The 26,269-nt window shown below is 36.1% G+C and overlaps 2 protein-coding genes across 3 annotated transcripts in view; both read left to right on the top strand.

Moving 5' to 3' along the window:
* The first annotated feature begins 12,768 nt into the window (after positions 1-12,768).
* LOC149072703 (uncharacterized) lies at positions 12,769-13,518 on the top strand. Its single transcript, XM_089247250.1, has one exon. It carries the CDS (start codon positions 12,886-12,888, stop codon positions 13,516-13,518), a length of 633 nt encoding a protein of 210 aa, XP_089103376.1. The 5' UTR covers positions 12,769-12,885.
* Positions 13,519-15,874: 2,356 nt separating this feature from the next.
* LOC149072704 (solute carrier family 52, riboflavin transporter, member 3-A-like) overlaps positions 15,875-26,269 on the top strand; it is a 38,205-nt gene continuing 27,810 nt past the window's right edge. Inside the window, exon 1 of one of the 2 annotated variants that reach the window (XM_089246200.1) lies at positions 15,875-15,981. Coding sequence is in view for 1 of the 2 variants with exons in the window: in XM_089246199.1 (XP_089102325.1) it covers positions 25,348-25,363 (16 nt within the window). In the remaining variant the exon portion in view is untranslated. Of the gene's footprint in view, positions 15,982-25,222; positions 25,364-26,269 lie in introns of those variants that run through there. The other variant, XM_089246199.1, reaches the window with a different exon arrangement.

The raw sequence follows: 26,269 nt of genomic DNA on the forward strand, positions 1-26,269 counted from the left end.
ACAAATAAAACCAACATTACCATTCGAATTCACACCGTCCTGGACCATAGTTACGTAGAGTTAATTGGATAATTAATTGATTATTTATCATATTTACCAATACGAGCTTGGGATTAAACATAATCTTAGTTGATTACATGATAAATTCGCGGTTTATGATTAAAAAAAATTAAGAAATTAGTTTGCCTGATTTTACTGTCCGTTATCGAGAATGTCCGCTAACGGGGAGTGAAATACACTGAAACCCTATCCAACGGAGATCAGGAAAGTGTCCGTTAACGGGGAGCGTCCGTTATAAAGGGGGAAGGTTCTACTGTATACCTATTTATATAACCGCTGTAAATATTGTTTTATAGCGGTTTTTTACTACTTTTTCTATAAAACACCATTTTTCTTGAATTTTTACTGCTCGTCAAAAAAACAAGTAGAAATTCTCTAAATATGTAGATGGCCCCCGTTCTCACGAAAATTGAATTAAATTCCTCTTTTATCCAGTTATGAAATGGAACAAAATATTTGTAGAGAGACTGGGAGGTGCAATGAAGTACAAGTAATGACAATAAAAAAGAGCCGACTATACAAACGTCCAATGTACAATAGGACGTGAGCAAATGAGTGTGACAGTATAATGTGAGCTAAAGTACGGGGGGGGGGGGTTTGGTGTAAAAAAAATGAATATTCCGTGCAGGACCTTCATTTCTTTGTCGTCCAATCTCCGACTCGCTTTCCCGAATCAAAATTACTGAACTGTTTCATACTTCCCTCATCACGCTTTATAAAGTCAGATCTCAGAAATCATAACTGCTATGCATACACGTGGGGGTATATAAAGCTGCCGGTCGTTGGTCGCTGTAACATAATTTCATAGCATGGACTAGTTAGTCATACCGGACAGTACTGCAAGAAAGATCTCGTGTAGTATCAATTGTTGTGCGGTTTTTCTTCGATAGTTTAAAGGTAAGACGTCATCGATTTTATTTTATTGTAGTGTTTCAAATATTTTCTAGGATATGATGGAATTTGCGTTCTAAATACAGGGTGAATGTATATGAGTTGCGGTAAATGTGATGAATGCGGTTATTATACGTGTAACCGGTTGTTATGCATATTTATCAAGTACTTTGGTAAGTTTGATAAATTTCCCTAAGTTTACCGCTTTTACCGGTGATTATGCATAGTTCCCAAGAGTCGTTGGTAAATTTGATGAATTTAACTAAATTAATCACCTTTGGAGGCGATTATGTATAGTGCCCATGCGTCGTTGGTAAATATCATAATTGCTAAAAAGTAATCACTTTTACCGGCGATTATGCTTAATACTCAAGCGTTTCATTGGTAAGTATGATAAATCGTACTATATGATATACTATACATGATAATTCATACATGTATTGCATCATTATATCGGGGTACGGTCGTAAAACTTGTTATCATTATATCGGGGTACGGTCGTAAAACTTGTTATCATTATATCGGGGTACGGTCGTAAAACTTGTTATCATTATATCGGGGTACGGTCGTAAAACTTGTTATCATTATATCGGGGTACGGTCGTAAAACTTGTTATCATTATATCGGGGTCCGACTAGATTCGTCACACACTCATTTGGAGTTTCTCAAATTCACAAATTACACTTATTATGCATAATCACAGATAACGGCGATAGATTTCAAGTGTTCATCCAATTTATCAACGACACGTGGTTATTATGCGTAATCTTCGATAAAAGTGATAATTTTTTTAGTATTTATCAAATTTACCAACGACGCTTGGGTATTATGCATATTCGCCAGTAAAACTGATAAATTTACCAAACTTGACGATTGGTAAGTATGCGTAATATGACCAATTTATCACATTTACCGTAACATGTATAATATTAAAGCTTCAAAATGATCTAAAATAATAATCAGTAGTCAGAATTTTTGAAATTTTATCTTATGCTATAGAATTTTGGTGAACGAAAAAACAAAATTAGTTGAATAATTTGAAGAATAAATTTTCCGGTTTAAAAATTTTACATATAAACTGTACAGGAATACTCTTTTGAAACTTTAGCTGGTATCAGAATACGAAATAAAATTTTATTAGGCCACTCATAAATAGTCATTATTTTTGTATCATTTTCAGCCGTAATTGGACACCAATTTTTTACGCAGTGGCAAATTTCTCAACTCTTTTCCTTCACCAATAAAATTTTCATTGTTGAAGAATTTCGAAATAGGAATCTAATCCGTATACAGGGTGTTTTACGAAGAGTGTTCAAAAGGAATAAAAATTAAAAAGTGGAAAATCAAAAATTTTTAGTAAGAAATTGAGCTGTGGTAAATTTGGTTCCCCCTGTGATAGTTTATAAGTTTTTAATTTGCGTGAATATAAAAACTAAAACTTTTCTGTGCTTTGTATTTATTTTAATTCATAAATTACTCCGGGTGGCAGAAAATAGACATTTACTGTATTATATCGGAAGAAATTTATTCAGTATCATTTGGGGCCATTCAAGTATTATGTCAGCAGATATTTAGCCTTATCCTTACACCGGGGGCCATATGGCCCCCTGGTGGTACTGGGATACTTCAAGGGGGCCACGGAAGAAAATTTAGAAAGGGCCATGACAGGTGGTTTGGAGGGCTGCAGAGAGCTGAGAAGAAAAATTAAGGTGTGAAGAAATATAAAGCTTTTATATATTAGTGACTATACACTTACAGAATCCAACAAAACAACCCATAAAACCAGGGCCATCTTAGGGCATGGACCCACCTGGGACACCACCTCATCGCCTACATTTTGCATGTTCCCTGAGATGGGGTTTTACGCAGGACCCCTGGTAGATTTTTCACAGACCCCTGTATATAGTGTGAAAAACAAAAAAAATGATGAAAACCATATCAGGCCTCCAGGCTGTAGCTCTGCCAGTCCCACTCTTATGAAGGGGTCATGCCCGGGGTCTCGTGTCCATAAGTGACCCCACCTCATGATATTTTGTACAGTACAATAAATTTTGAAAATAAGTAGGGAATATGTAGGCTGTTTATTTCCAGCTAAGTATGGGATTACCATAGCATCACTTTGCCTAAGGGGCCTATGAGTATTGAGACGGCCCTGAATAGAACTCGGACTAGCGTGGAGCTCAGTAAATTCTACCCCAGTGGTCTGGGGGACAATCTTATTTGCAAAATTTTCGTTCAGTATAAATTCACTGAAAAAATCAATTTAATACGTATAAACGATCTTGCTTCTAGATGAGGGTCGAAGATTCTGGGTAAGACAGGGGAGCCACGAGAAAAAAAAATGGTTTAAAGGGAGGGCCACGGGCCAAAAAAAGGTTAAGAACCACTGCTCTAAGCCATACATGCTAAACCCATGGCCCGCGGGCAAAATGTGGCCCTCGGGGTTAATCTGATGTGTCCCGCCACCTCGTAATTTTTTTTGTAAAAATGAACAAAACGGCACATTTACAGATGGCTTAAGCGACCTGTGGCACAATTCCAGAGCATTTAAGTGGCCCGTGTCACATTGTCAGATCACTCAAGATCACTAATTTTTCTGTATTTTGTATTAGTTTTGTAATTAATTTTAATCAAGCAAAAAACCCGAATTTTCAAAAAGTTGAAATTTTCTGAATTAAACCGAAAGAAATTTATCCATTATCATTTGAAGAAAAATTCGCCTACATATCTGCTATGGAAATTCTTTATTTTTGCCAATTTTTTCGAACTAAAACAACCAAGTGTGAAAAGTAATACGATATAGTCCTTTGCGACAGTTTGCAAATTTACAATTTTCGTAAATATAAAAACTAAAGTTTTCCTGTATTTTTTTTTATTTATTTTGTTATTAATTGTAATTTATCAAAAATGGCTACTTGTAAAATGTTGCGATTTTCTTTATTATTACGAAAAAAACTTATGTAGTTTACCATTTAAAAAAAATTTCACCGAGATATCTGCTATTGAAATTCTTGATTTTTTTTTTTCACTTTTTACCAAGTGTGAAAATCAATACGAACTGAGACCTTTGTGATAGTATATATAAATTAGCGTAAATATTAAAAAAAATTTCTTTAGTTTGTATTAATTTTGTTATTTATCCAGTATCACGTGAAAAAATTCACCGAGATATCTGTAATTAAAATTCTTTATTTTTGTCACTTTTTACCAGCTTAAACAATCACGTGTAAAAATCAATATGACAGCCCTAGATAGTGACAAAAATCAAGAATTTAGATCGATATCTCAGCTGAACTTTTTTTTTTGAATAATCGTAAATTAATGGTATAAAATAAAAATTTTATAAATTGGAATTGTTCTTATTGGGAACCGCATAAAAATTTTAATTCTTATATTTAATGTAATTTTTAATTTTATGGAGCTAAAACTATCACAGCTTAATTTCCATAGTTTGAATTTTATATAATTTATTACATAATTTTTATTAATTCAGACACTTTCCGCAAGGCCGCCCTTATCCAACGCGGGGCCCGGTGAGGAAATCATAGCGAGGTGAAGTGCGTCCCAAAAATTTCGGGGCACCAAAAATATTTAGGACCCCGATTTTATATATTTTGTAGGGAGTAAAAATCGGCATCGTAGGCGAAATCGGGGAAAAATCGGCATTTCAGAATATACAGACCTGCTGAGATATATCAATACAAAGAATTTTAAACACATAATTAATTAAAATGTAAATTAACACAAAAATTGATGACAATTCATCATTGAAGGTAATTGAAAGAAAAAATTCCCGAAACTATAAAAAAAAAAAAAAAATTAGTAATGATGAATTTTTTAGGAATAGCTGAAAAAATAATTCCAGCACCAATGAAAATTAAGAATTAATGAAAGAAATAATTCCAGAATTCATTAAAATTAAGAATGTGTGAATTTGAGAAATAATTCCAGAATTGATTAAAATTCAGAATGAATGAGACGAATAATTCCCCCCAGAATTGTTTAAAATTCAGAATGAATGAGACGAATAATTCCAGAATTGATTAAAATTCAGAATGAATGAGACGAATAATTCCAGAATTGATAAAAATTCAGAATGAATGAGACGAATAATTCCCCCCAGAATTGATTAAAATTCAGAATGAATGAGACGAATAATTCCAGAATTGATTAAAATTCAGAATGAATGAGACGAATAATTCCAGAATTGATAAAAATTCAGAATGAATGAGACGAATAATTCCCCCCAGAATTGATTAAAATTCAGAATGAATGAGACGAATAATTCCAGAATTGATTAAAATTCAGAATGAATGAGATGAATAATTCCCCCCAGAATTGTTTAAAATTCAGAATGAATGAGACGAATAATTCCAGAATTGATAAAAATTCAGTATCAACGATAGAAATAATTCCAGAATTGATGAAAATTCAGAATCAATGCAAGAAATAATTCCAGAATTGATGAAAATTCAGAATCAATGCAAGAAATAATTCCAGAATTGATGAACGCGTCAGATAATTTCCCACGAGTGCGGGCCCAGTGCGACCGCACCTGTCGCCTAGCCCTGAGGGCGGCTCTGACTCGAGAGTAAAATTTAATAGTTCTCACTTATTGGTCGTCACAAGTTGTAGTGCAAATAGAAATCGTATTTGAAATCGACCGAGAGAGAAAGTAAAGAGAAAAAATCGATCCACTAAAGGAATATTGCTTTATACGCACTTGGGGTTATTTTTAGGAGTTTTTCCGAATTTTATATTTGCACAGAGAGTATTTTTCCAGAAAGTTTGAGGGAAAGTCAACTCTATCTCGGAGCTAGATTGAGAGTGGAATGTATATAAACTTGGAGGAATATTGATCTAATTTATAGATAGAATTTTCGAGAATAACCTTCTATCGACTGGAATCGATGGAAATTCTATCCCTGAGATAGATCGAGTTTAGATAAACATTACTCTATTTGTTCCGTGTTTGGTTTGATTTAATAACCTAATAGAATTTATTTTCGGGAAATTTTTTTTTTATTTGTTTGGAATTTTTCTGAAAATTTTCGAAAAAAAACGTGTGTTAATTTAGAAATTTTTCTAAATATTAGAAATTTTATCATTTCAGAATTTTTCTATGAAAAGTGACAGTTTTTCTAAAAAGTTTAAAAAATTTGATAACTTAGAAATTTTCGAAAACAAAAAAAAAAAAATAGAACTAGAATATCTGCGAATCTCGTACAAATATCGAGACGAACAAATATCTAGGAATGAAGAATCTAGGAATTGTCCAAATCAAAGAAATTTAGGAATTTGAAAATCTAAAAACCATCTAAAAAAATTAATAAATAGAATAAATAGAATAAAAACTACCTATGCCCCCCAAAAATAGGAGGAACTTAGAAATCAGAAAATTTCGAAATTTCCAAAAAAAAAATAAAATAAAAAATAAATAAATAAATAAATAAATAAATAAATAAATAAATATATATATATATATATATTTAGAAATCGGAAAATTTTGGAATTGTCCAAAGATTATAAATCTAAAAAATATAAAATCTAGATATGTTCTTGGTAAGTTTAAAAATTTGGTAACCTAGAAATTCTTTGAGTTATAGTTAGGTATTTCTTTGAAAAAATACAAGTAGGCTACTCGTGGTAGTAATTAAGTTTAAAGCCTTATTTTTCTCGAAAACATTCATCAATTTTCCCTAAAATGTAAAAATTTAATAAAGGAATTTTTCTAAAAATATACGAGAATAATAATACGTTTTATAAAAAAGTTACAGATTTGATATTTTTGAATTTTCATATAAGAAACAAGAAATTAAATAGTTTCAAAATTTTACTGTGAAAAATTTAAGAACCTTTTTAGCTAAAAAAAATTAGGAAAAATTTAAGATATCTAGAAAAAAATTTCTCTTCTATCTAGAAGTTTAAAATTTTTTAATGTAAGAACATTGTTTAAGATTTAGGAATTTAACAATCTAGAAACTTTCCGGAAAAAGTTTGAAAATAAGGGAACTAATAATTAAGAATTAAGACTAAAATAATTAAAAATTAAGACCCTAAAATAATTAAAAATTAACTCTAAAATAATTAAAAATTAACTCTAAAATAATTAAAAATTAACTCTAAAATAATTAAAAATTAAGACTCTAAAATAATTAAAAATTAAGACTCTAAAATCATTAAATATTAAGATTCGAAGTAATCAAGAATTAAAGCCCGAAATATAATTAATAATCAAGACCCTAATGATTTATAAATTAAGACCCTAATTATTTATGAATTAAGACCCTACAATAATTAAGAATTAAGACCCTACAATAATTAAGAATTAAGACCCTACAATAATTAAGAATTAAGACCCTACAATAATTAAGAATAAAGACCCTGAAATAATTAAAAATCAAGACCCTAAAATTTTTAAGAAATTTTTTTCCAAAATAATCAAGAATTAAGACACTAAAATTATAAGAAGAATTTCGTAAATAAATAAGGGAATTTCCAAAAAAAAAAAAATTAATCAATAACGAGATTTATCAGAAAAAAACACCATAAGTTTAATAATTTATGAATTTCCCAAAAAGATGGTAATCAATTCGATTTTCATTTCAAACTTATGATGAATAGACATTAAATGACATAAGAAAATTAAAAAAAAAAATTAAAAAAATTTCTTTCATAAATAATTATTTCCAATTTTTACAATTGAATTTTTTTCCCTCTAATTTTCATATAACACTACAAATTATTTAATTATATTTTTTTCCCATTTATTAATCAAATATAATAACATCACGGGAAAAAATGCGATCAAACTTATAAATTAATTTATCTCGATTAATTTATATTAATTTTATTACTTATTCAGGTGTTTCTAGAAATATTTTAATCATTAGTGATTTAATTTTCATTAGTTACACACAAATAATTAAATTATACCAAATAATCGAGAGAATTATTTCCGGTATTTTCAGGTTGAAATTGTCAGGTGTGATCACGGCGCAAAAAATAAATGTACAGGTGGCCAAACACATGCATACACAATAGAAACAATGCTCTCCCTTCCATGTCTAGTAAAGCTGAACATGGTTGTCATGGTATTTATTCAGCCCTCTATATCTCTCCACCTGTTTTCTATTTCGAATTCATCTCTAAATATGTCTGCCTGATGTATGCGTGCCATGATTTCAGCTGTACGCAGCATCTATTGAAATAACATTGATCTTAAATAATAAGCTTCATTGTTCGGTTGTCACAATGGTTGCTCATACCCTTTAAACATGGTGCTATGCAAACTATGCTCTAGTCTAGCGGTTCCCAAACCTCTTTTGACTCGCGGAGCCCTTTTAAGTAAAATAATTCTACGGCGGAGCCCCGTATATATTTATTCAATTATTAATTATTCATCAAAGTTACTCTGATTTATTTTTACTATTTAAAAATATTTATAATTATTTTTTAAAACTTTACTGTCTTTTTTTTTTATTTCATTTTCCTTGAGCGGCCGCGGAGCCCCTAGAGAGTCCAAGGGCTCTAGTCTAAGGGCCAGTCTCCCCCTGCACAAGGAGCCCCAAGGGCTCTAGTCCATAGTTTCCCAAACTTTCTGTTCCGTCGCCCCCCCCTTCTTCAGACATTGTTTTCTTTCATCGCCCCCCCCCGCCCACAACTCTAGCGTACCCATAGGATTCTATGTTATGCCCGTAGCTTTTATCGGCCCCCTGGACCATTCCACCGGCCACCAGGGGGCGATATTGCCCACTTTGGGAAACACTGCTCTAGTCCATAGTTTCCCAAACTTTTTGTTCCATAGGATCCTATGCTAAACCCATAGCTTCTACTGCCCCGTTGCGTCATCCCATCGCCCCATAGTCCGCGGGCCATATGTGGCTCAACTCTAATTTTTTTAAAAATGAACAAAGCGGCATATTTTTTCAAATCACTCGAATAACACGGTGCAGTTTCCCATCACTTGACCCGTGACGCAGTTCCAGATAACTTGAGTGGGACCCGCGACGTAATACTAGATCCCTCAAGCGGCCCGAGGCACATCTACAGATCACATACACATAACATTGAATAAAAATTGATTCAAAATAATCATTTTTTAGTTAAAGTGTCCCGAGAAATGGTGAAAACGATCATAAATTTTGGACTGCCTACGTTATTTTCTACGGAAAAATCATTTTTATATCAAATTTTAAAGCAAAATTTATTTAATATTCGAAACACTAATTTAAAACTTACTCAGAATGGAAGGTTTTATGATATTTGTGACCAGACGTAAAATATTCATGGATTACTTGCATGTAAAAAAACGAAACACTAAAGTGGACGTAACTTCAGTTCGGAGCGTTATAAAAACGAAACAAGGCCTGGTTTTTAATTACAAGAAACGGGGCTTTCATAAAATATATATATGAATATATATATTGTTCCTATGTAAACTTATCTGACGGATTAGAAAAGTGTTCGTTATATAAAACGAGATTTTTGGTATAACGGTATTCGCGTTAAAACGGGATGTTTTAACGCGAAGGGAAATGCTTTTCCCTTCTAAGCATTTTATGAATTTCTGTCCTCTTTCTTGACCCTTTCCCGAATTTCTACGCTTTTCGGAATTTATGTGCGAGGTTCTTTGCTGGAAATTTAGGCATCCCCGCTGTTTTCTGGAAATTCCGGTGCCTCTGTGCTTTCCTGGTCTTTTGCTCTCTCCTGCGAATATTTCTGCCCTTTTCCCCGACTTTTTCCCTAAATTTTTGTGCCAATGTTTCAATATTTAAACTTCCGAACTCGCATTGGCAGAATTATTCTCATTTTAAACATTGCGAGAGAAACACACTTTCCTTTCACATCATATGTCGCTAACCACTTTTCGATGTACATCATCGAAATTGGTGCGTCACGGCTTTTGTGTACACTGATGGCGCCCAGACATTAAAACATAAATGAAGATATCATTCCATTCCCACGCTTCAATTAACCAATCAAATTAGAGCTTCTTTTTTTCTTTTAACGTAGAAGTAATTCTCAGTTACTCTTACTTTCTTTGCGGCTTTGCGCGGGTAAGGGTTCGCGTATGAGTCTTTCCCTGGGGTGCTCTTAATTCTTGAGAAGGGGGGAACCCCTTCAAAATATTCAAAATGTAGTATTTAGCGCCTCTTGGCCGCAAGAGAGCCAGTGGAGATGAGCAGTACCTTGGTAAGTCCCATTTATTTCTGTGTGTGTGGAATTTCATATATTTCACATTACGATAATCTATTCTTTTATATTTGGGGATCATTTGTTTTCATTAATTAATTGAATTTAAATACAACTCTTCAGTTTGTTTAATTTTAATTATGTCTGGGTAATTATATATAGTTTTGAAATGATAAGAATAGTATTGGAATATATATTGCGACACAACGTCAATATCGATTATTTAATTGTGTATGTGCTTTTTTTATTTTAAATTACACGAGCTACAGAAGGGGCTCGTGAAGTCTGACAGGGGGCCCCGCTCCATGATGTGGGGACCATGATGTTCGCGACCCACGGCCTCTCCACATATTTTTCTACTCCTTTGCCTTTTTAGGACCTTTTTTTAAAAGTTCCTGTTCCTATATAATGCTTTTTTTTAAATATCTGCCTTTTTTGTTCTTTTCTGAATTTTTGCCTTTTTTGTTCTTTTCTGAATTTTTGCCTTTTTTGTTCTTTTCTGAATTTTTGCCTTTTTTGTTCTTTTCTGAATTTTTGCCTTTTTTGTTCTTTTCTGAATTTTTGCCTTTTTTGTTCTTTTCTGAATTTTTGCCTTTTTTGTTCTTTTCTGAATTTTTGCCTTTTTTTATTTTTTTTTCTGGAATTTTAAGGAATTTTTGCTCTCTCTTTCCCTTGCCTTTTTTGTTTTCTGAATTTCAACTTCTTGCCCATTTTATGATAATTTTTTTTTACACTCCGCCTTTTCTAAAAATTTCCATGCCTTTTTTTTTTCTAAAATTTCTGCTAAAAGTTACTGCTCTTCGAAAAATTTCAGCTCTTTTTCTGACATTTAACGCCCCTGCTCCTTTTCCGAATTTCGGCGCCATTGCCTTTTTACTGAAAGTTTCGCCGCCATTGCCTTTTTCGAAAAAAAAACAAACTCTTCCCTTCTTGCCCCTTGTTGAATTTTTGCCTTTTTTCCCTGAATTTCGACACTCTTGCTTCTTTTTTCTTCTTCAAAATTTCGCTTCTCCCCCTTCCCGCCCTTTACTAAAATGTTCTGACTTCTTACTTTTTTCTGAATTTCTGCCCTCTTTCTTAATTCCTACTCCCTTCCATGTTTATCCGAATTTCTTCGTTCCCTTTGCTCTTTCCTGAATTTCTGCTCCCTCGCTGTTTCTGAATTTCTGGCTCTCTTGCCAATTTCGATTTCCCTGGTCCTTGCCTGTGATCTAGCGATCGATCCCTAAGCGATCACAGACCGTCTCTGTCCATCATCAGAAGAGCGCAAGAGCATCCCAATGCAGAGGGTTCTTGAAAGGTGAGCCAACGGGCCTCGTGTCAATCAAGGGCCTCGGAATCCTAGAAGATTCATCCATTCTCAATTTATTTTGTAATTGGCACTTCGAATACCTCTGAAATAATTTTTTACAGAAGTTGAAAACGATCTCATAATCGGACCTTATTACATAATATATAATTATGTAAACTGTACCGTATGAATACCTAAACATTTTAAAAAAGAACAAAATATTAACGTAGACTTAATTCTTACAACAAGTATTCACATTTATTTTATATTTTTAACAAATTTATATCACTGATAAGTGATTAGATAAATTGATAATACTTGGAATGCCTTGGAAAATTACATTATTCCTCTTTTCATTACGGAGAATTATTGTTATACAAATACAAATACAACGCCACAACAGGCAAAATACCCAACGAGGTGGCTGAGAAAAAGATGCCCATAAAAATATGGATGTCGTATATTTCAAAAATACAGCAACCCAATTACAAATGCAATTAATAAAAATTATAAACAATATATACACGTGATAAAATATTATATTATTATATTATAATTTAATTATAGTGACGGACTCGCGATGCGAGGATCCGGGTTCGAACCCCACAGTGGTGGTCGGCTGAAGTTGGTTTTCTGTGGTTCCCAACTTCAAGGCGCAAATGCGAGCCGATCTCCCCGTTAAAAAGTCTCGCCACAGAGAGCAACAGTCCTACAACGATAAATCATTCAATCATAACACTTCACTCATAGTTAGAAAAACTGGTGGCAGATGGCAGCACTACACATAACAAGCATTACAGAGAAACAAAAAAACTTCACGTCAGGTTTCACTACACGTACACGCACATTCCCGCATGTACCGATTCGTTAGGGGTTCCGGGGGGGGGGCATGTGTGGTGTAGTAGTAATAGGTAGGGCCTCCTAAAAAATGGCTCGGGGATCCATGATGTTCTTAAGTCAGCCACCTCGTTTGGCAATTTGCCTGTTGTGGCAGGGTATTTGTATTTGTATTATATTATACAATGCCCGTAAAGAATACTTATGGTTGTCTTATTCTAAGTATGGATAGCTTCTCGATTTACCCCAACATGTTTATCGTATTCAAATATATTTAACTAGGTCGTGGTGCGTATTCCGGATAGTCGCGAGCCGGATATGCGACAGTCTACTGTACAATGCTAATCCCAGAATTTAGATGTCGGACAAAACTTCGAGAGTACATAATCGGGCGTACATATGTTGAATAAAGATGTTTTTCTTATGCAATATATTTATTACGTAATAATATATTTCAATTTATACGTTCTTAATTTCATTTATAGGTTCTTCGAATATAATTGAGGATGACATCACCTTAGTTAATTCTAGCAACTGGCTATGAACTGGCTGTATCAGACGTTGTATAAGATATATTGAGGACTTTTTTCCTTAACTTGGACAGATTTGAGATGGCTTTTGTGGGTGGTTACGAAAATTCCATCGATGTGTACAGTAATTCCATCGATCAACAATTGTTTGGTAACGAAGTAATGGATTATACTATAGAAGACATATCCCAGTCCGCCATCTATAAACCGCATCATCATTTTTACCACGCCAATTCGGTCTGCGATCCGTCGGCTGGAGGAGCGGCATCTACGTTCATGGACGATACTTTCCAGAATGGGACGTCGGATAACTTCCCTGGTAATCGAGTCAGAAAACCAGACATCACCATCCCAGGAGAAGATCACTATAGACGTTGTCACGAATCCGACAGCAACGACAGTAATGATCCATTCTCTAGTTATTGCCGGATACCAGTTCCAGGTTTCGATTCTGGTCCGATGTCGAGTTACCAAATGTTCTTGGAGACGACTCTCATGTGTAAAAGGAACGAGAGGGAGCGTCAACGGGTCCGTAATGTCAATGACGGTTTCTCTCGGTTGCGCAACCATTTACCAAGGACTTTCCAACAACATAGGAGACAGAGCAAAGTTGAGACACTGAGAAACGCCATAGCTTACATAAAACAACTCCAGAACATTCTTCAAGATGGCAACAGAACTAAAGAGAATGTCAAAATAAATTTTGGAGTTTAAAATATAGATATTTTTATGCACTGTATGTACTAGTAAAAAGATTATTCTTTGTTTCAAAACGAATGGAATGTGTACCACTTTATCTCCTCTCCATATCATAACTTAATCATAAGATGACCATATTTCCACGAGGCAAATACGGGACTTCCATTTACAGCGGAACCTCTCTTAACGGGTGTTATTGGAACCGTACTCCCTGTGACTCCCATATCCACGGTGATGGAAACGAAAAATTATTTTTGGATAATTTTTTATTTAAAATAATAAAATTGATTAGAATATACTACATTTCACAAAAAAAGTTAAATTCACGTTAGTTTCGTTGAAAATAAGGGACATTTTTTTTTACGGGTAAGCAATAATACGGTTTAAAGCAATAATTTACAGTAAAATAAGGAGAAAGTTGAATATCATGTGAGAAATTATTTTGTCCCTTAGAATACGTGTCATATGGTCACTGAACGTAACTCGTTTTTAAACAAGATCTGGGTGCCAAGATGTGTCGAAAATCCCCGCTGCTGTATCACAGACTCTATTATGGACACCATACACGCTCGGACCCAGGGCGGGAGGGGGGTGACTAATTGTGTAGATTCGTAGCACAGTCCCGTATTCAACAGGACAGGCCAATTTTTTCCATATTATTCATCACTTGGAAGCGACGATCGTTCGCATTGCCTCTCTGGATACGCGCCTGTTCCCACATATTCCAACGATGCATTGGGAAGGGGCGTCTCTAGGGCCACACATGTCACCGCTATGGAAGGGGTGCCAAATAAGGGTTAAGTAAAACAATGTAATTGCAGAAAAATTTGAAAAAAAAATGTTTTGCATGTAAAATTAAAACTGAATACATTGGATAGACAGGACTTGGATGTAGGGAAAACTAACTTTTAGCGATTTTCGATGGTGCTGCTTATACGTCTAGGTAGGACACCAAAAAGATGTCGCGCACAGATGTGAATTTTGCCTCAAGTCACCGCTGTCTCTAGGTCAGAATTGTTGGGGGCCTCGACCATGGCCCCCACAAGGGTGGGGGCTGACAGGGCTCCAAACCTGTTGCCCGGGATGACTCTCATCATTTTTTTTTTTGTTTTTCACGCTATAAATTCATCATAAAGGGACCCATGAAAGTTTGGTCTGGAGAGGGGGCGCAAAAGATCCCAGCTTAGGGGGCCCTGCTCCAGGAAGTGAGAGGGGGCATGGCCCCGACGTGAGAGCTCTTATTCAGCGATTTATATTTATTTATTTTTAATAATCTTTTTAGAATGAGCATATGATCCGTATTTTCCGGGATATTTATATACGAAGTTTTTTGGCCATCCCGACTTTCTTGTGAAAATGTCCCGTTATTTCCCGTATTTTCATCGAAGCTTTTTTTTGAATTATTATTCTTTTGAAATCGATTTAAATTACTCTTTCCCAACTTTTATAAACTGTATTATGATAATTATGCTTTAAAAACTTTTTCTCGTCGAATTCGTTTAAATCTACTGCAATTTTCAGTAGGGCTTCATTTCCTGCCATTAGTAATTTTTTCCGGCAATTTAAGACAATACTTTGCAAACGTTGCTTAAGTTTGGCATCGTGTTTTTACAACAATTGGTGATTTCCAGTTTTTTCCCGCAATTTGGCATCCAAATTTCCCCCGTATTTTTCTGCAGGACATATGGTCAGCCTTGATCTGCTATAAAATTGAAAATTATACAATTTTGGATTTCGCGTGGTGGGTGCAGACTGGAGCCTTGCCAGCCTCTTCTACTTTGGATTAGGGATTACACGGTTGCCTATGTTATATAAACTTCTGTTGACGAGAATACCACTAAATTCATTATTGATAGGCGAATGGAAACGGCCTCAAACCAAATTTTGTAAAATGCACTGAGCGGCACATTTCCATATTACTTGAGTGACCCACAGCATAGTTCTGACGCACTCAAGTGTCCTGCGGCACAATTACACATTCCTAAAGTGACCTTTAGGGATCGTTCACTTTGAGGGACCCACGACACATTTACAGATCACTTAAGCGGCCCATTTACAAATCATTAACCGGTGGTGCTATTCCAGGTTCAGCCATTTAGAGATGGCAGCACTGAACTAGATACGCATTCAAACTGTTAGGTAGACACACTTCTATTTCCAGCACAACTCACTATGTAGTAAATCGCCCATGGCGATAGACCTGAGTTGTGCTCGGTTTTAAAGAAATAAAGATAACTTGATTAAGTGACCCGCACTCTCCTAAAGGTTGAACACTCTCGCGCTATTCAATCAATAAAATACATAATATTTTATTGAAAAAAAATTCCTATTCAAAAGTTTTAAGTTATATGTATAATTTCATAGATGGCAGCACTTTGATCTCCAAATTTGAAACACGAAGTAAAACTATTACGCCATTCTTTCGAACTCTTTTTTTGAGATAAAACTCACGTGAGAGGAAACATTTCTTGAATTCCGGTAAGAAATCATTAATTTTTTGAATAAATTCAAAACTTTTACACATTCGATGATTTAAATATGCATGAAACTCGCCTAATTCGTGAAAACATGGCCCTCCACGTACGAGAGGCTGAAATAGATCAAATGTGGGATGAAACCGATCATATTTCAATTTTCTTAATATAAGTTTATGCGGGCCTTTGATTATTTCATCTTAGAGCCGGTCGAAGAGCATAGCCCAGGGCCCCGGCACCGCGGTGTGAAAGCCCTGCGTAAAATACCGATTTTAAAAATAAGAATAAACATATAGGATATATTCATCTACTCTTGGCGATGAAGATAACTTTTGGCGCGTTTTCGAGAGATTGGCTGCCTCCAGGCAGAATGTTCCAAGGGAATGTGCGCGTATCTGAAGGTCAAGGTTTCTAGAATATACGTCTGAAAGTCTTGAATCAGAGGTGCGTGGGAAATTTCCCGTATTTGTGGGAAAAATTGGCCAAAATTGGCCCACATGGGAAATTTCGAGATGCAAAATTTTGAAAAGCAAAAGAACTTTTGTTGAAAAAAATATATAAATGCAAAACAAATTCTTTTCTAGCGTAAAATACTTGACTGCATATTTCCACCGATAGATGGCAGGACAATTTTCTGAATGTGTGGGAAACATTTAGTCAAAAGAGAAATTTTGCTTGACGAGGTTACCATCACTGTCTTCAATCTATTTCCAGTCGCGAGCTCTGCGTGTACCCAGCGGTGCCGTCTTAACGCATGGGCCCACCCGGGCACCTCAAGAGAAGAGGGGCCTAAAAAAAAAAGAGAAGTAGTTGAATTTTTCGAGACTTCGCCTAGTAGGGCCACAGAAAAGTCACTTGACCCGGGGCCTACGCTCTGGTACCCAGTGGCGTAGTCAGGTTTTTTCAATAGACCAAAATCGGGAAAGGCGCCTTTTTTTCTGGTCTGGATTTAGGCGCAAATTGAAAATTATGCATTCATTGAAAGTACTTTAAATTTCAATAAAAAAAATCAAATTTATTTTAGTTTCAATTCGTTTTTTTAATTGATTTTATTTTTCAATCAATTAAATTTTAAATATTTCAGTATAGCCTACACCAGTGTTTCTCAACCGCTGGGCCCTGATATAAGTCAAACCGGGCTGTGAGTGATTCACCGTTTCAATAGTCGTGTGTATGACCGGGCCTTCCACTCGCAAAAAAAAAAAACCAACCGGGCCGTGGGCTTCCATAGGTTGAGAACCTATACTAGTATAAAAATACAAAGCCGCACAACCGGTAAATTGCTCACAAAGTGACTGAAAAAATAAGAGAATTTATAGAAAAGTTTTTTTAATTCCATCCATGTTACACTGCTATCGTGAGCAGATATCATATACCACTAGATTGCAGAAGCTCACGCAAAGGGTGCAACTATGAACCGAAAAAGTTTGTGGAACTGCCGTTTAGGAATTGCAAAAGAATTGGTGTGTGCCGAATAATGTCGCATGTATGCGTGTGTATGGCTAATGTGTTTGAGTGTCGGAGGCGTTTAAATTGTTTGAAGTGCAACTATCCATCTTCCAAATTGGAAGTGGCAGGTGTACGAATGAATCTTTTTAGTTAATCCATGAAATGATTTCATTTATATATATTTACACTTTATTTACAACGGGTAATATTTACATAATACAAACGGGAATGCTGGTAGAGAAAAATGTGGCCCGTGCGTCGGGGAGTAGGTAGGACAACTTGGTCTTGGTCTTATTATTCAGGGCTCTATGCTGCCAAGGCTAATCCCTGAAGTGAAAGGGAAGAAAGAAAAAACAAATTCCGCAGGAAAGACACATAAAAAACACAAAGTAATACAACCTTCAAGAAAGAAACAAAATAATTTGGCAAAAAGCAAAAAATACGAAAATGGTGATGAGAGGGAAGGAGAGTGTGATTTCTTCAAACCAAGGGGACGGTCTTGGTTACTAAAACAATATGCAAATGATATGTAGTCCCCTGATAAGTGTGTGTAAAGAAAAAATGGGAAACCGAAAAAACAAAATTACCAGCGATTACATGAAGTAAGGAATTCTTCTGACCTCCGAATCGCAACTTTAGGAGAAGTAGAAATAAATTTATTCCAATTGTTTATTTGAGGATGGCAATTATTAAGTGTCCGATTCCGAATATGTGAGAACTTTGAACAGTCTCCAACTCACCACAGAGAGTGTGAACAGTTTGGACTATCCAGTTCGCGTAGAAAGTGTAAATATGTATTAAGAGGAGCCCTATTAACAATGAATTTGAAAAACAAAATCTCCAACTTTCGAGAAGAGATGGGAATACTTTTCACAGGACTTATAGAAGCCAGAAAATTCTGGGAGTAAACTTCTCCGAGAGACTGAATTTGAGTTCTTAAATTTCTGAGGTAGGACAACATCAACAACAAACAAGCAAGCAGAGCCAGACGCCTTTGACTCCCGATTTCTGTTCTGTTGCCACCAGCAGAATATAGAATAATAATTATACAAGCTGCGGAGAGATACCCCAGCGCCAGTGCGGGGAGCACTACAAATCGATGGAATATCAAGTGAAATAATTTTCCCGTTTATTAGATCTACCTGATTTCACACACACACACGCATACTCAACCCCACGATCTCAAACCAAATTTTGTAAAATGCACTGAGCGGCACATTTCTATATAACTTGAGTAAACCACGGCACTTATAAAAATCACTCGAGTGACCCGCGGTATAGCTCTGAACATTGAGCTATAAGTAAAGTGGAGTGAGGACTGCGCGAGCCGTCGTCCTACGTTAGCAAGAGTTTGCTATCATATGTTTGCTATCAAATAATTACTTAGTTACAATGCAAACCTTTGTCTAGTATTTTACACAGACAAACTCTAAATTTGAAGGGACTTTCCAACATATGCAATTATTCACAGCATATAAGAAATTCTTACACATACTTTTTGCACCGTTGTTAACATTGACGTAAGATCTGATATTTTTTTGTCCCACCGTTTCAATCTTTACATGGAGCAGTTTTATTTTGAGCCTCAGTTCAGCTTTGGTGGGAATATCTGACTTCGGCACTTCAGAACTGATCTGGCCTTAGGGCAATCCTCCCTTGACAAAGTGACTGTAGCCAGTAGACTGTTGACAAAGGATAATGCTGTAGCAGCTGCTTCAAATTCATTTTGAACATCTGATTCAATCAGTGTTCGCCATGTTGTCATGATTGTGAACAGCAGTTTCCAACCTTTTAAAAATCTGCAAAAAAATAAAACCTAAGTAAAATATTAATTTCATATACAGTATACCTCTTATAATGGCCACCTCCAGACTACTGCCATATTTTGTTGAAACCAAAGGATTCCTGTCTCAGACTTAACATTAAAAGTCACCTCCGATCAACTATTTCCGAACGAACACTTGACACAGAGTTGAGAAATTTAAAAAAAAATTCAAGTTGATTTTCAAGGCAGCCCCCCCCACCTACCAAATTCTATGAAAAGAACGACTGTGTGTGTAAGATTTCTATTCCTGGGTATAAATGCTAGATAGGTGTTGAAGGCAGTGGAGAGGGGAAAAACAGAAGACATGCTGTCAACACTAATACACAAGCTGTCCATTTACTAGAAAAGATTTGCTTATGTGGCACTCCCTACTTCAAGGCATGGTTCAATACAAAAAATGGACCTTGCAAATAACAAATGAATAGAAATATCCAGGGCATAAATTTTTTGGGAGGGATGTGTCAATCTTTTCACAAGAACATCTTCAGCTATCAGACTGAACATAAAAATGCCCTGGAAAGAAGGCTCAATTAATTTTGGGGGGTCCTGTTAGTGGCCGTTGTTAGGCGGTTTTACTGTAATTTTCCATTATAGTTTGCAAATAAAGTTTTCTAATTTTTACGCGAAAAACTGAAGTTGCCAAGATTTTGAAACTTACATAAATATTTATAACTATATATAATATTTTAAATATATATATTTTGCAATATAAAAGCTGTGTACTATGGTGCACAATAGCAATTTGACTGTTCGCCGCATAATTGAATACACTAGTTAATCAAATATTATGTGCCAGAACTGTTGATAACCATTTAAGTGGGGCCGATTGTACTTGAAATTTAAAACTACTTTAACAAGGAAAAATAACTTAATATCTTACCAGTGGAGGGCGTGTAATAAGTGATAAGCGTCGCTTCTGCAAAGGTTGAGGGTGATGTGGAAAATTGAATATAATAGGAACAGCATGTTCTTTCAAATAGCATTGAGAAGAGGAGTTATAGCTGTCAGCTGCGAAATTCTCAGCACAAATGTTTTAGCAGCATGTCAAGATCTTCCTTTCACAGCTTCCACCCATTATTTAAGAACTTCTGGGTTTCGAAGAGGGAAACCTTTATTTAAAAAAAAAGTATATTCATTACCAGGCTTCAAGAAAGCAATAGAATCAATCAATCATTGTTCATAATAGTAGCCTAACAATGATAATTGTTTGATAATTATAATACATGAATAATATAATTAGATGTGAACATAATTATAACACTTTGATGATTATGATACATTTATGATTTTGCATATTTAGCAAAAACTGATGATGTAAATAATATCGGACATAAATGCATATGAAGCATATTTCGTCAGTATTTCTGCAATAAAAATTCTAACCCCAACAGTAATAAGCAATTTCAACACGATTTAAAAAAATATATTTATGAGGTTTAAAATTCATGCGATATTAATTTGTTATTTTGAATTATGCTCATTAGACAGAAATTGAACGTGAAACGAGAACTACACATGCGTTTAATTTTACAATTATAGTATAAAAATGAATGCATCTTTTAACACAAAAACCACGTACATTTACTTATGAAAAACTGAAATTTATTTCCATCTTCCTTCAATTTCATCATCGGTTGGAGAAATTATAGGCAGAACATGATATCAGCATTTGTGTATGTGAAGATGGACAACTATATTAATGAAATAATATGAAAACAACGGAAAAAAACACTCGAGATGGAAGTTTCCCCTATTGTTTACATGCTAAAATAGCAATGTTTTGCCCGTCACGCCCACTTTTGTATTCCTCCGCGTCGGCTCGCGCACGTCTGTGTTATTGAATAGGGAGTCTTCACTCCAGATTACTTATAGCTCAGTGGCTCTGAAGCACTTAAGTGTCCCGCGGCACAATTACAGATTCCTAAAGTGACCTGTGATACAGTTACGGATCACTTAAAAGACTTTTATGATCACTCAAGCGGACCGTGACTCATTTCCAGAACACTTAAGTGACCCACGATGGAGTCCCATCGTGACCTTAAGTTACCCGCTGCTTATTTGCAGGTCACTTTGATTTGGGAGGCCCGTGACACATTTATGCGAATCACTTTGAGAGACCCGCGACAAAGTTACAGATCACTTAAGTGCCCCGCTACACATTTACAGATCACTAAAGTGGCCCGCGGTACAGTCCTAGATAATTTAAGTGACCCGTGGCATATTTACAGATCACTTGAGTGAACCGGGGCAAAGTTCCAGATCACTGAAGCGGCCCGCGGCTCATTTACAGCTCATTAACCGGCGGTGCTATTCCAGGTTCAGTCATTTAGATGGCAGCGCTGAACTAGATACGCACTCAAATTGTTAGATATACACACTTACACTTCCAACACAACTCACTATGTAATAAATTGACATTGTGCGTTGTGTTGCTTTTTCAGTTAAATAAATCCATAGGGTCAATGCCTAGAGATAGAAGGCCTCTGCACTGTTTGCCATAAACGTCATTCCGACTACCTAGCACGTTTACCACATTTTGAAACACAGCATCCTATTTCGTTTCTTCTTATTTTGGCGTAGAATCTTACTGATTGGCTCACAAATACCGCATAGTGATTTGATGTGGGGCATAGAAATCGCCAATTCTGAGTCCGATCCTTTCTTTTTCTCACAACGGTGATACTGGCACGAGCAGGGAATTTTTTTCCCCCTGAGTACTCTGAGGGAAAATGGACTATTTACTGACGTCACAAGCAGACTGTGGAGGCCTTCTATCTCTAGGAGGTGCTGGTCAATGGCGGATCGAGCTTGAATTTTCACACCCGCTCGAGGCACTTATTTAGCACCCTTCTGGAGTATAAATCACACCAGTAAAACAACCACGAAAACTCGAGACTAATTTCGATTATTTTTCCGGTTTTCATCCATTTTTAAAGTTTCTACGGACTTTTTGCCCACCCTGTATTTGTATAAGTGATTGATCAAATTCTCGGAGAACAAAACATTTCATTAGAGCAGCAGTGTGGGGCATGGCCCCCACAAGTTTGGGACTGACAGGGCCATTCTTAGTGCTTTTGTTTTTTCATACTATAAATTCGATAAACAAAAAACTGGCCAGGTGCCCTGCTACAGGATGTAGGGCCATGGTATAGGCTTCCCAATGGGCCAGAAACAGCAGAACTTCGGCAGACGGTATGCCATGGTCATCTCGAACAATACCTTACGCCACTCAGGTGATCTGACAATGTGCCGCGGGCCACTAGTGTTATCTGGAAATGTGCCGCAAGTCTTCCAGATGAAGTGTGCCGTGGGCAGTAGCGTATTTACAGGAAGGGGCTTATATATACAGCGGGCTATAGCCCAGGGCGGCAAGTTTAGACTGGCTTCACATTTGAGGAACGATTGGCCAGGAAAATTAGTAAAATGGGAAGAGGGCGGCAAAATTTGTATAGCCCTTCAGGCGGTAAACCCATAAACCCACCTCTGCCTCATTGCCATAGCGTGCCTCCTCAATGCCCCCGGGGCAGACTTTTTTTGGGAGGAGGGGCCCCGTCTAAAACATAGTCTTTGTACCATCGCCCCCTTCATCAGAAATTTTTTCCTCTCATCGCCCCCCCCCCCAACTCACGTAAACCCATAGGATCCTATGTTAAATCAGTAGGTTCTATCGCCTCCTTAGACCATTCCATCGCCCACCAGGGGGCGATATTGCCTACTTTGGGAAACACTGGTCTAAAAGGTTATTAAGGCATGACAAACGGAGCGGGAAAAGGTAATAAAATGTTATTATTCGAGCCAAAAACCGCAACCGGAAGGTGCCTGGAAGACCGGTGCGTTTACGTCGGTGAATTTCGAGAAGACGTTGGTCCATTGTTTCTTCCCGTTGTAAGACATTTTATTGTCTTTTTTCCGCTCCATGCGCGTTGAGTGTTCCGTCTATTATCACCTTCATGCTAAACTAGCTGTTACCCGCGGCTTCGCTCGCGTGGATTTGGTAATCTGCAATCTACTCGGCGTCATGTTGATTCCCCCATATAACATTTCAACCCCTCGTGGTCCAAATCGGGGATGAATTTTCAGGAATCCCGTCTTACTGTGTGTCTACATTATAAAACATAATACTGAATAAATTTCATATATTTATGGTTTCAGCCAGTTCAGCTCAGTGATGATTGCTCCATATAACCTGTGAACCCCCTTCCCCATTATTCAATTCAATTCAATTTTATCCATCACATCATAAAACATACATTGGCAAAACGAAGAAAATCCATCCAAGGGATCGTTGTCGATCCATACTGGTGGACACGATTATTATTGAGTTAATTTTCAGAAACACGAATAGTAAATATTAATAATACTAAAATAAATAAATAAATAACAAACAAAACAATGAAAAAACGCAAGACAGAGAAATCATCTAAGGAATATGACATACATACACACACATATACGCAGACACAAAATATTACATTGATTTAAATTAAAATTAGTGATTTGTTTTATTAATATAAATAAAATAAATTATAAATGAAGCAAATAATTAGTATTAGTAATGAAATAAATAATGGCAACAACGGAAGGTGCGATTCAGAAATGCTTTGAGTGATGGGGTAGTGTTTTCCTTTTTTGCGAGAGCTCAATAGGGAAAAATATATATTGCATATTAAAAATAGCTTTCAATATCATTTATAGAGAGCAAATATTGTTTGAGACGTTTGAACATTAGGGGGTTGAATTTTAAAAAATCGCTTCTCACAGTGGGTTTCTACATTACAATAAAATAGGCTGACCCAGTTTCATATTTATAGCTTCAGCGCTTTCGGCTCGGCGTGATTTTTTAATATGACCCCACCCATCCCTTTATTTTAGCCCCTTATCATCCCCCTTAGGGGTCCAATTTCGAAAAACACTTCTCAGTTGATCGTCAAGTCATGAAACTGAACTTCTCTGACCAAATTTCATGAATTTCAACTGTTTCGGCTCGGCGTGATTTCTCTATGTTACCTTTGAAAACACTTATGACCCCCCACTTAGGGGGTGGGATTTGGAAAATCCCCTTCTTAGTGAGTCTTCACGTCATGAAATAAAACTACAGTAGAATCTCTCAATAACGGACACCCATAGGACCAAAACTTTTGTCCGCTAACGAGGAGTGTCCGCTATTCGGGAGGTACGACATACAGCAATACTTTGTTCATAAGACTTTCACAGTTATACGACGTTTGGCTTCAGTGGCAATTGCGTCCTATATGTCACTGGGCGTAAAAGTGATACACCGGTGGTTATGAATAACCATCAATCGTCACGATAAAGAAATTTTGATTACATTTCACTACATTTATCACTTTTACCGGCGATTATGCGTAATTCCGAAGTAAAATTGGAAAGTCTGATAAATATAGGAAAATTTATAACCTTTCTTCTCCTCATTAAACTAATTAATTATTTTCTAGGGAGGTTTTACTGTATTGACCAAATTTCATATTTACAGCTTCAGCGGTTTCGGCTCGGCGATTATGAATGAGTCAGTCAGGACATGTTATTTTATATACAGGTTGTCCTGTAAGCGCTACATGAAAAGAAGCACTTCTGCTAATTGCAGTAGATTAAAACGAATTCTACGGAATAAAACATTCAAAACATGTGAGTTGAATATTCTTATCTATAGTCGTAATAATCATGATATAATTTATGAGTTTGGAAAATAATTTTGATCCTTGACTTCAGTTAAGAATAAAAATTGAAATTGTCTTCTTGAAAATACGCGAAAACAAAAAACAAAAAAAAAGGAATGTTTTCACAAAAAAAGAGTTGGAATCACCTAATTTATGTGAAAATATGGGCATATACCGGTAAATGCGGGACGTATGGTCATCTCACAACTAGATGATTTCACGCAAGTACTAGGATGATTTCACGTATGCTCGTTAGCCTAACCGTAACTGCCAAACCTAAAACCAAAACTTGTATCATATTGAGTTAGTTTGGGTTGGTTGATTAGTGATCGCGTGCTTAGTCCGGTTGCTTAGTTTTTTTGGTGATAAAACCTGTGAAAACACAGTGATAAGATTTACCTTTTTATCATTGGAGAGAATGATGGAAAATTTCGGTGAGTTTGTTCTTTATTATCTCATATACCATGTTAACATTAAAATAATCAGATACATGTCCCGCGGGTTTTTTTCCCATGTTATTGATGTTCTCGAATTACAAGCATGATATATACAGCCGAATCCCGTTATAACGAACGCCAAGAGACAGGAAGAATCACTTAGTTATAACGAAATTTCGTTATAAAGGAATTCCAGGTTACCTGGCATTGTTCGTTCCTATGTAAACTTATTTGGGGGATTGGAAAAGTGTTCGTTAAAACGAGATTTTTTCGCTATAACGGTATTCGTTAAAACGGGATTCGACTGTAATTAACGAACCACCTGTATAGTTGATCCTTTTTTAGAACGTTTTCCCGTTTGGTACGACTTATTTTCCGGCCCCCCCCCCTTCCCCGTCGCTATTTCTCGTATAGGCGAACGAGGCATGTGCTCGGGGGTCCACGAATTTTAAGGGCCGACGTCGTTTCACTTTTTTGATTCAAAACCAAAAAGAGATGACAAAAATAGATGTTTGCTAGAGGTGACTAAATGGTTTCCAGAGGGGGAACAAATTCACTCACAACCCCGATTCTAACGAGCTGCCCCCCACCCATCACCCCCACATGGGGGGCCCGGGACAGTTCTCGTCATTTTTTGCTTTTTCATGCTATAAATTAACTACAGAAAGGGCCCATGAAAAGTCTAACTGGGGGCCCGCAAAAGATGAAAGCCTGGGGGGGGGGGTCCATGCCCCCATCCCCACATTATCGAAGTCTTTCGTCAATTCTCTGGAATTATTTTTTTCTCTCTCTCTTGTAGTAATTCTGAATCTTCAATTCTGGAATTAGTTTTTTTATAACCATTCTGAAATTTCATCAATTCGGCAACTATTTCTTTCATTAGTTTTCACTATTCTAGAGCTA

The sequence above is a fragment of the Pholcus phalangioides genome, unplaced genomic scaffold (assembly GCF_987345545.1).
Source record: "Pholcus phalangioides strain wild (caught in Gottingen) unplaced genomic scaffold, Ppha-v1.0 ptg000017l_1, whole genome shotgun sequence".
NCBI lineage: Eukaryota > Metazoa > Arthropoda > Arachnida > Araneae > Pholcidae > Pholcus > Pholcus phalangioides.

Coding starts and splice junctions, on each gene's coding strand:
- LOC149072703 (XM_089247250.1), top strand. CDS start 12,886: ATGGCTTTTGTGGGTGGTTACGAAAATTCCATCGATGTGTACAGTAAT.